This window comes from Juglans regia, chromosome 13, assembly GCF_001411555.2.
Source record: "Juglans regia cultivar Chandler chromosome 13, Walnut 2.0, whole genome shotgun sequence".
NCBI lineage: Eukaryota > Viridiplantae > Streptophyta > Magnoliopsida > Fagales > Juglandaceae > Juglans > Juglans regia.
The window spans coordinates 31,845,917-31,857,320 of NC_049913.1; the positions used below are offsets into that span (position 1 = coordinate 31,845,917).

The 11,404-nt window shown below is 33.7% G+C and overlaps 2 protein-coding genes and 1 long non-coding RNA gene across 4 annotated transcripts; 2 read left to right on the plus strand and 1 right to left on the minus strand.

The window, feature by feature from the left end:
- The first annotated feature begins 1,066 nt into the window (after nt 1–1,066).
- Nucleotides 1,067–10,238, plus strand: LOC108996620 (receptor-like protein EIX2). 2 transcript variants are annotated; one of them, XM_018972615.1, is made up of 3 exons: nt 1,067–1,987; nt 2,231–4,209; nt 8,728–10,238. In XM_018972615.1, the coding sequence occupies exons 1-2, from the start codon at nt 1,342–1,344 to the stop codon at nt 4,150–4,152; spliced, it is 2,568 nt and encodes an 855-aa protein (XP_018828160.1). In that variant the 5' UTR covers nt 1,067–1,341; the 3' UTR covers nt 4,153–4,209; nt 8,728–10,238. The 2 variants fall into 2 exon arrangements, with proteins under 2 accessions (XP_018828160.1, XP_018828157.1); XM_018972612.2 differs by having other exon boundaries at nt 1,067–4,209.
- Nucleotides 6,326–7,972, plus strand: LOC118343729 (receptor-like protein EIX2). The gene has a single exon (XM_035684383.1). It carries the CDS (start codon nt 6,326–6,328, stop codon nt 7,970–7,972), a length of 1,647 nt encoding a protein of 548 aa, XP_035540276.1.
- LOC108996621 lies at nt 9,517–11,157 on the minus strand. Its single transcript, XR_001997044.2, has 2 exons — nt 10,086–11,157; nt 9,517–9,722 (listed from the first exon to the last, which is right to left on the minus strand). It is a non-coding gene; the product is annotated as an uncharacterized LOC108996621 (long non-coding RNA).
- Between the last annotated feature and the right edge of the window lie 247 nt (nt 11,158–11,404).

Below are 11,404 nucleotides of genomic sequence, written 5' to 3' on the forward strand. Positions count from 1 at the left end.
GAATTGTCACAAATTAATGCTGGCATGTGAATGAGTACTTTATGCCCAATCGTTTATTGCAATTTATGGTTAATTGGGAAATCTAAAATAATAAAAAACATAATTACTTTATGTCTTTTACCCCAGCTATTTATAAAATATTATTATTTCTCAAATTCAAAATTAATTAAAATTTATATAAATTTAAAAGATAATGTTATTTAAAAATTAAATGAAAATTATAAAATAATTATGTCATATATCAATCTTCTCAATCCAATGACTAAAACGTATGAAAACGTGTACTACCATTTATTCCAACTAATTATTAACCTTATGTTACACGCAATATTGACGACTCCAGCTTATAAGGAGTTGTTACATAATATATATATGTGAATGAGACTGAAAAGTAGTTATACTCCTTTAATTTCAATATTAATATTGTTACATTCATTATCACTCATTAGATATATGCAGTACCATCATGATCGACTATATGTTAAACCATATTAATTAGTTTAATAATCTTGGGCAGTTGTCGGGAATTATCTCGTCATTTTAATATATAGTGGTTTAATTGTTAGCCTTATCATCATGTAGGTCCTACGAGTTCATGCCCCACACGGTTTCTAACTACTTTATTCTTAAAACTAGTATAAATATAAATCGATTGGTTCTCTTTGGGATATCAAAACTAAGAGTACTACTTGCATTAAGATACAATATCTCTTGTCAGTGTTCCAAATATAGAGTAAAACAATGAGAGCTTCTTATCTCCAATTTCTGCTTCTACTACTACTTGGACTCTTATCTTGTAATCCAACAATACTTGGATTTAGTTTCGATTTGCGTGATTCTAAAGTCAGATGCATAGAGGAAGAACGACAAGCACTCCTCCAATTCAAACAACATCTTGTTGATCGTTCCCATTGGCTGTCTTCTTGGGACAGCGGTGAAGATTGTTGCAAGTGGGAAGGAATTAAATGCAGCAACCGAACAAGTCATGTTGTTACGCTCGATCTCCGGGCAGATGATCCTTGGTTCTATGGCACTGAATCTGCAACTAAATATCTAGAAGGTGAGATAAGCTCTTCATTACTTGGATTGCAGTATTTGACTTATCTGGACTTAAGTTTGAATAACTTTTCCGGCAAATCCTTCCCCAATTTTGTTGGCTCACTCAATAGATTACAACATCTCAATCTTTCATATACCTTTATAGCCGGAACCATTCCACAACAGTTAGGAAATCTCTCAGGATTGATTTCTCTTGATCTCTTTGGGAATTATGATCTGACGGAGACACATAATCTTGATTGGTTAACTCATTTTCCATCTTTACAATACTTGGACCTAAGCATGGTTAACCTCAGCCAGGTAGTCAATTGGCCCAATAAGGTTCTGATGCTCCCTTCTTTGATACACTTGAGTCTAAGTGATTGCCGTCTGATCTCCACAACGACTTCTCAATTACTTTCCATGATCAATGCTAATTCCTCATCACAACTTATATTCCTTGATCTCTCTTGGAATTATGATCTGATGGAGACACATAATCTTGATTGGTTAACTCATTTTTCATCTTTACAATACTTGGACCTAAGCAGGGTTAACCTCAGCCAGGTAGTCAATTGGCCCAATAAGGTTCTGATGCTCCCTTCTTTGATACACTTGAGTCTAAGTGATTGCAGTCTGATCTCCACAACGACTCCTCAGTTTCTTTCCATCAATGCTAATTCCTCATCACAACTTCTATTCCTTGATCTCTCTGAGAATTATGATCTGATGGAACCACATAATCTTGATTGGTTAACTCATTTTTCATCTTTACAATACTTGGACCTAAACGGGGTTAACCTCAGCCAGGTAGTCAATTGGCCCAATAAGGTTCTGATGCTCCCTTCTTTGATACATTTGAGTCTAAGTGATTGCAGTCTGATCTCCACAACGACTCCTCAGTTGCTTTCCATCAATGCTAATTCATCATCACAACTTCTATTTCTAGATCTTTCTTACAATCATGATCTAAGGGAACCACATAATCTTGATTGGTTAACTCATTTTTCATCTTTACAATACTTGGACCTAAACGGGGTTAACCTCAGCCAGGTAGTCAATTGGCCCAATAAGGTTCTGATGCTCCCTTCTTTGATACATTTGAGTCTAAGTGATTGCAGTCTGATCTCCACAACGACTCCTCAGTTGCTTTCCATCAATGCTAATTCATCATCACAACTTCTATTTCTAGATCTTTCTTACAATTATCTCACCAACTCAGTATTTCATTGGTTGTTCAACGCCACCATAAGTTCTCTTCGAACACTAAATCTTGCTGAAAATCAACTTGTTGGTGGCATTCCAAAATATTTTTGGAATTTATGCGCCTTAGAGTATTTGACTCTTTCGTATAACAATCTCAATGGAAGTCTTTACGAATTTATGAGTAATGAGTCAAGTTGCTTGGTGGACTCCTTGCAGGATTTTCATATAAGCAACAATAGATTCATAGGATCATTGCCCGAGAGTATTGGAAACCTATCCAATCTTCAAACGTTGGATGTTGCTCAAAATTCCCTCACTGGGGTCATCACTGAAGCCCATTTTTCAAATCTCACCAAACTGAAAATGTTATATTTATATTCCAACTCCTTGATTTTGAGATTCAGCTACAATTGGGTTCCACCATTCCAACTGTATTCTATTTATTTGAGCTCTTGCAAATTGGGATCAGCTTTCCCAAAGTGGCTTCAAAGTCAAAAGAATTATTATCAGCTTTATATTTCTGATGCTGGGATTTCTGACATTATCCCTGCTTGGTTTTGGAACTTCCCTCCGAGGTTAACCTATTTAGATATGTCCAACAACCAGCTGCATGGAAACTTGCCAGACTTGTCATCATCCAGACTTGATGATTTTGCTAGTATAGATTTAAGCGCCAACCGTTTTGACGGTTCAATACCACTTTTTCCACTGAATATGGCATCACTAGACCTATCGAATAATAGGTTTTCTGGGCCAGTTTCCTTCCTATGTAAGCTCAATACTCCAATGTTATTGGAGTCTTTAAATCTCTCAAACAATACACTGTCTGGAGAGCTTCCAGATTGCTGGACGTATATTCGTGACTTGATTGTTCTTAATTTGGCCAACAACAATTTCTATGGAAAAATACCAGACTCAATCAGCTCCCTAGAATCTCTTCAATTTTTGCATTTAAGCAACAATGGATTTGTTGGAAATATGCCGATGTCCCTTCAGAATTGTAGCGAGTTGATAACTATTGACTTGGGAGCAAATAACTTGTTCGGAATGGTACCTCCATGGATTGGAAACAATCTACCAAATTTGGTTATTCTTAACCTACGATCTAATCAGCTTTATGGAAGGTTGCCTTTAAGCCTATGTCGTCTATCTCATATTCAAATCTTGGACCTTTCTTTAAACAAGATCGAGGGAACTATTCCAGAATGTATCTACAATTTGACTGCAATGTCACATACAATGGATACAATTTCAAGTGCCATATATGCAGATAATATTTCAAGAGGATCTTATACAGACTATGCATCCTTGGTATGGAAAGGAAGAGAGCTTGTGTTCAAAAATTCGTTGAGACTTGTGAAGATGATTGATCTTTCAAATAACAAATTATATGGAGAGATTCCAGAAGGAATTACTAATCTTATAGAACTAGTTGCCTTGAATTTATCGAGAAACAACTTATCTGGATTAATTACTCCGAAGATCGGTTTATTGAGAAATTTGCAGTCTCTTGATTTATCTGGAAACCAACTTTATGGTGAAATCCCAATGAGCATTTCCAACTTAAATTTTCTTAGTCAATTGGACTTGTCCGCCAACAACTTATCTGGCAAAATCCCAACAGGAACTCAAATACAGAGCCTTGATGCTTCTGCATTTTTGGGAAATCCTAAACTATGTGGCTCTCCCCTTCCAAACAAGTGTCCAGAAGATCTTCATCCAAATTACATTAACACTCAGGGCCACAAGAAGGAAAATGATGATGATGGATTTATAACTAAAGGATTTTATGTTGCTGCAACTCTTGGATTCATTGTTGGATTTTGGGGGGTGTGTTGCATTTCAGTGCTAAACATACGGTATATAATGAAGCGTCTCATTTCCAATGTTCGAATGATATTAGCATAGGCTACACGTGGCAGCAGCTCTATGTATGCTCAGTTTGTAGTAAAGTTCAACTTTAAGGTAAAAGTCATCTTCTTGTATTTTATATTCATATTCATAAATAAGCTAGTGATATACTTCACCACATATAGTATGAATATACATATATTACCATATATATATATGTGCGACGTAATTAGCATATAGTATATATGAATATATAATTATTGCCACGTCTTTATATTTAAAGTCTTCAACTTGATTGCATCCCTTGAATTGAATGATTTGTTAAAAATCTCATAAACCTTAGATTATATAGGAAATATTAGTTTTTACATATTCTTATGCAAAATTATTTTAGTCCCCTCTTTTTATTTGTCCCTTTTGTTCAAAATGGGTAGGTTTAATTTCTAACTAATATGAAATATTCATTCGAACTAATATCTATATTTGATCCTATTCGAATGAACAGAGTGTTCGAACAGATTTTATGCGTTCGAACTAATAAATTTTTCAAACGACTCGTGTTCGAACAAAACTTATGTTTGTTCAAACAGAAATTTTATTTTCGAAAATTTTATCTCTTCAAATGGGGTTTCGCACATAACTGTTGTTTGAACAAATAATTTATTGTTCGAACGTCCGTATTTCTCTTTTCTCGTTCGAATTGATTAATTTTTGTTCGAATGGGTATGTTTTGGTTTGAATGTAATTACAAATGGTAATTTACCGTTCGAACTAGTTATTTACCGTTCGAATTGTATTAATCATACAGATCAGAATTTAATTAAAAATACCATACTAATATTACACAATTTGTAATTCAAACATTAATTGTTCAAATGTTTTAGAACATCATAATATAAATGCAATGAAAGAAAAGATAAATTTGAAGACTATGGTGGTGGCAAAGAGTTTTGGGACATCATTGACTGGAATTGTTCAAACATTTTTTAGTTATTCAACTGCATCATCTCTTCTAATCTCGCCTCCAAATCCGATGCTTGATCTCATCGGGTTAGCAACTCTTTTTCCTTGGACCTCAATCGTTCTATCTCAAGTGCTACTTCCTCCAATTCCTTAGTTTTGTTGTTATTCGATCTGGCTTGAGAACAGGATGATGATGATGATGATGATGATGGTTTTAAGCAACGTCCTAAGCCCCTCAAATATCCAGAACGTGATCCAAAAACTTGAGAAAGGATCTGAGCATCGTTGACAGATGATGCATCAGATGGATCTGCAACAGTTTCCTTAAGAGATATCATCTTGTCCTACAAAAACAAAAACATTAAAATTAGTATAAGTAACAAAAAATATTATGTGACAATGGAATTAAAAAAACTTAAACTTACATAATTTGTCTCTGCTTCGAGACTGGCCCAAATACCATCACGATTTTTATGTGTTTTAACATACAATTGGGTCAAATTATAATCAGCGGGACTTTCTTCTTTCTACAAAAGAAAATTTTATATTAGAACTTAAATTAGAAAATGTGTATATGTTAATATTTTACGGGCACTAAAAGAAATTACCATTTTGTTAGACAAACGATGGAAAGATCGAGAACCTGCATGATGATTTATCTTTAAATTTGATTTATTCGACAAGCACTCCTCCAATTCAAACAACATCTTGTTGATCGTTCCGATTGGCTGTCTTCTTGGGACAGCGGTGAAGATTGTTGCAAGTGGGAAGTAATTAAATCTAGCAACCGAACAAGTCATGTTGTTATGCTTGATCTCCGGGCAAAATATTGGTGGTATTCTATTTACATGCCTGCAACTAAATATCTAGAAGGTGAGATAAGCTCTTCATTACTTGGATTGCAGTATTTGACTTCTCTGGACTTAAGTTTGAATAACTTTTCTGGCAAATCCTTCCCCAATTTTGTTGGCTCACTCAATAGATTACAACATCTCAATTTGGCCAAAAACAATTTCTATGGGAAAATACCAGACTCATTGGGCTCCCTAGTCTCGATTCAATTTTTGCATTTAAGCAACAATGGATTTGTTGGAAATATGCCAATGTCCCTCAGTTTCTTTCCATGATCAATGCTAATTCATCATCACAACTTATATTCCTTGATCTCTCTTACAATTATCTCACCAACTCAGTATTTCATTGGTTGTTCAACGCCACTACAAAACTTGTTGATCTGGACCTTAGATATAACATGTTACAATGCTCCATGCCAGATGGTTTCGGTAGCCTAAATTCTCTTCGAACACTAAATCTTGATGGAAATCAACTTGTTGGTGGCATTCCAAAATATTTTGGGAATTTATGCGCCTTAGAGTCATTGACTCTTTCGAATAACAATCTCAATGGAAGTCTTTACGAATTTATGAGTAATGAGTCAAGTTGCTTGGTGGACTCCTTGCAAGATTTTCAAATAAGCAACAATAGATTCATAGGTTCATTGCCCGAGAGTATTGGAAACCTTTCCAATCTTCAGACGTTGAATGTTGCTCAGAATTCTCTCACTGGGGTCATCACAGAAGCCCATTTTTCAAATCTCACCAAACTGAAAGAGTTAAAGTTAGATTCCAACTTCTTGATTTTGAGCTTCAGCTACGATTGGGTTCCACCATTCCAACTGGATTATATTTATTTGAGCTCTTGCAAATTGGGATCAACTTTCCCAAAGTGGCTTCAAAGTCAAAAGAATTATAATGAGCTTGAGATTTCTGATGCTGGGATTTCTGACATTATCCCTACTTGGTTTTGGAACATCCCTCCCATGTTATCCCATATAGATATGTCCAATAATCAGTTGCATGGGAACTTGCCAGACTTGTCATCATCCAGACTTGGTTTGTTCATTTTTATAGATTTAAGCACCAACCATTTTTACGGTTCAATACCACCTTTTCCATCGAATGTGTCATCACTAGACCTATCGAATAATAGGTTTTCTGGGCCAGTTTCCTTCCTATATAAACCCAATACTCCAATGTTATTGGAGTGTTTAAACCTCTCAAACAATACACTGTCTAGAGTGCTTCCAGATTGCTGGACCTATATTCATGGCTTGGTTATTCTTAATTTGGCCCACAACAATTTCTATGGGAAAATACCAGACTCAATCGGCTCCCTAGTCTCTATTCAAATTTTGCATTTAAGCAACAATGGATTTGTCAGAAAGATGCCGATGTCCCTTCAGAATTGTAGTGATTTGATAACCATTGACTTGGGAGCAAATAACTTGTTCGGAATGGTACCTCCATGGATTGGTGATAGTCTACCAAATTTGGTTATTCTTAACCTACGATCTAATCAACTTTATGGAAGGTTGCCTTTAAGCCTATGTCGTCTATCACAAATTCAAATCTTGGACCTATCTTTGAACAAGATCGAGGGAACTATTCCAGAATGTATCTACAATTTGACTGCAATGTCACATACAATGGATACAATTTCAAGTGGCATAGACGTGTATAATGGAAGCATATCTTATTCAGACTCTGCATCCTTGGTATGGAGAGGAAGAGAGTCTGTGTTAAAAAGTTTCTTGGGACTTGTGAAGATGATTGATCTTTCAAATAACAAATTACATGGAGAGATTCCAGAAGGAATTACTAATCTTACAGAACTAGTTGCCTTGAATTTATCGAGAAACAACTTATCTGGATTAATCACTCCGAAGATCGGTTTGTTGAGAAATTTGCAATCTCTTGATTTATCTAGAAACCAACTTTATGGTGAAATCCCAATGAGCATTTCCAACATAAGTTTTCTTAGTCAATTGAACTTGTTCGCCAACAACTTATCAGGCAAAATCCCAACAGGAACTCAAATACAAAGCTTCGATGCTTCTGCATTTTTAAAATCCTAAACTATGTGGCGCACCACTTCCAAACAAGTGTCTAGAATATCTTCATCCAAATTACATTAACAATCAAGGCCACAAGAAGGAAAATGATGATGATGATGGATTTATAACTAAAGGATTTTATGTTGCTGCAAGTCTTGGATTCATTATTGGATTTTGGGGGGTGTGTTTCATTTCAGTGCTAAACATACGGTATATAATGAAGCGTCTCACTTCCAATGCTCAAAGGATATTAGCATAGGCTACACGTGGTAGCAGTTCTATGTATGCTCACTTTGTAAAGTTCAACTTTAAGGTAAAAGTCTTCTCCCTCTATTTTATATACATAATCATTAATTAGCTAGTGATATACTTCACCACATATAGTATGAATATATATATTACTATATATATATGCTATGTTATTATATTATAGTATGAATATATAATTGTTAGCATGACGTTACAGCATGACTTAATTGCATCCCTTGAATTATTCGTTAAAATTCTCATCAACCTTAGATTATATAGGAAATATTAGTTATTACATATTCTTGTGTCGAATTTGGCTTTAGTAAGTCGGTTCATGAGGTACAAAGTATATTTAATGGTTCATCGTCTCTTATGCAAAATTATTTTAGTCCCCTCTTTTTATTTGTCCCTTTTGGCTGTGTGGATGCTTATCATTATGAGCTGTTTTAATTTGTAGTTTAATTTTTTAATATGTTTTTGAATAATGTTGTTTTACCATTCAAAACTAATACTTGTTCATTTACCAGTGATCCAGCTAGCAGGAGACAACTACATCATTTCAATAAGCTAGTCATGCTACTATATACAGCATCAAGATCATTTTGTTTTTTTTTTTTTAGTGGATTAGTTGTACTTTTTTTTGGTTCGATATATTGTATCAATCAAAGACAATTATTGTATCTTAGACCAATTATTTCAAAGTATTTTCAATAGATAACCACTTTTTATATTATATAATTGATCAATCCTGCATATTAGTTAAGATTTGACACTTCGATTATAAAACACTATATGTGGATTTTGTCGACATTATATCTATTATATATATAAACACGAATGTTAAATAAACAATATTTTCGTCTAATATTTTTTTTTTCAATTTTACCCCAGCTTTTATATTTGCTTTCCCTTACTGTCCTTCATTTCCGTTTTCCAGTTTTCCACTGTCCGTACTTCTATAATTTTACTCTTCTTTTGCCGACTATTGATCTTTCTCCGTCATTCGTTTTCTTTTATTCCAATTTTTACGTTTATATCCCTCGGTTTTATTGGCATATTTACGGATTTGCACTTACTTTTATTATGTTCTTCACATAACTGACTTACTTTTTGATCTTTTTCTTTGTCATGCTTATCCTTCTGTTTTGTCTATTTATCCACCGCCTTCAAATACAATTTTTGGTCTTCTTAAACCTACAGTTCTATCTATTTACCAAAATCTCTGAAATCTTTGTTATCTGCTTCTTACGGTTTGCATCGTCTGGTATGATTTCTTATTTTCCTTCTTTCTAAGTTAAATTTTTTTGATAGCTTATTACATAATTTGCTCGTAGAGCACTTAGATGTAAAAAAAAAATTACATAGGAGGAACATTACAAGGCCAGGCAAGAACAAAGTCGAACAACAGGAACAATTGAAATTGTTTGTTGTTCACCGCTCTTATTTGTTATTCAAGTTTGCATTTGTATGTCCATTTCTGTGTTATATCAGAGGATGCTTACTGTAAACCTATACAATATCCCTGAAAAAACAAAGTAAAAGTAAGATCCTCATATATGAAACAATATTACAATGACACGTGGAAAAGAAATGAAATCAAAAACTGTTGTACATGTGTAGATATCTGAAGAGATTTGTTAAACTCGGAAGAAAACTCGCACCGAAAGAAAAAAGATCAATATAGATCGAAAAATATTAAGTTTTTCAAAACCCATTTTATTCATGTACAGATCACATCCAAAGAAATATGATAAAATATCCTAAAACAAGAGAAAAGTATATATAAAAACAGAAATAAGAATATAAGAATATTTTCAAATCTGAAGAAAAGAACAAACCGAAACAACAGGAACAATCGTAAAAAAAATTGCCAAACTAAGCTCACCAGTGTTATTTGTTGTTCAATCTTCGATTTCTATATCTTTTACTGTCTCCATTACTGTGTTACATAAGATGTTGCTAACTGGTGACATTTTCAAAAATTAATATACAAACACAAATAATAATAAAAAACAAGTTTCAAAAAAAAAAAAAAAAACATCTAGATGTTACAAATAAACTCTCAAATCTGTGAGGTGGAAAAAAAAATATGCAAAAATCGTAGAGGAAAATGCATATCGAACCAAAGGAAGAGAAAAAACCTCAAGCAACAATCAAATAAAAATTAAACAGAAAAGTCCATAAGAGACATCCTTTCAGACGGCTCCACAAGCAACAAATAAACATCAATCGATAAACCAAAAAATAAAACATAGATCTGAACATGGTCTCTTCAAGTGTGCGAAGGTGTGCGAAGGATCTTTAGGGAAATAAAAACAATAGCAACAAGAAATGTGAAAAATAATCTAAGTGTGTAGACTAACAAACCTAAGGCAAAACTTCACAGATCTAGACTAGGATGTCCAGATCTGTCAAAGTTTATAAAGATAAATAAAAAATAAATTTGAACAATAGATCTAAAAAATAAATACAAAGGTTCATAGGAGAAATATTTTCAGACGATTTCAGAAACAAGAAATAAGTATCAACCGAGAAGCCAAAAATAAAAAAAAAATAAAAACCCTACAGATCTGAACATGCTCTCTTCAAGTGTATGAAGGTTTGCTCGGATCTTTACGGAAATAAGAACAATAGAAAGATAAATGTACATCAACCGAAGAAAGTAAAAACCTAAATAAACTGCAACAGAAATAGATTAAACAAACAAGAAATACCAAACCATTTCATATCAAAAGCAACAAAGTAGAAATTTTTTCTACATATCTGAAAAATAGAATCTCGAATTTGCGAAGTTTGAAAGAAATGTGCGAAGAAATAAAATACACGGAGATTCGTGCTTTGTTGTTGAGAACAACTTGAAAGAAGAAAGACAGTGCAGACGGGAAGGAAGAAGTGAGAAGAGTCGAAGAAAGAAAGACGGAGACGGAGAGAAACAGAGGGAGAAAAATCTGGAAGGAGAGGAGGTGAAATGAAGCCCCGGTTCTGTAGAGATGTATTTATAGGGGCATTTTTGCTTAGGGTTTTTGGTCCCTTGAATGATAAAATAAAACAAAATAAAATTTGTGTTTATTATAAATGATGAGTTTTAAAATTTTTGTTGAATGTATTTAACATTTTTAAAATAAAATAGAGTTGTGCATTCAAATTTTTGTTGAATGTATTTATAGCGATGTATTTAAAATTTTTTGTTATAAAATAAAATGA

Bases quoted from the DNA above. Each gene is read 5' to 3' on its own strand.
- LOC108996620 (XM_018972612.2), top strand. From the start codon at position 1,342: ATGGTTAACCTCAGCCAGGTAGTCAATTGGCCCAATAAGGTTCTGATG.
- LOC118343729 (XM_035684383.1), top strand. From the start codon at position 6,326: ATGCCAGATGGTTTCGGTAGCCTAAATTCTCTTCGAACACTAAATCTT.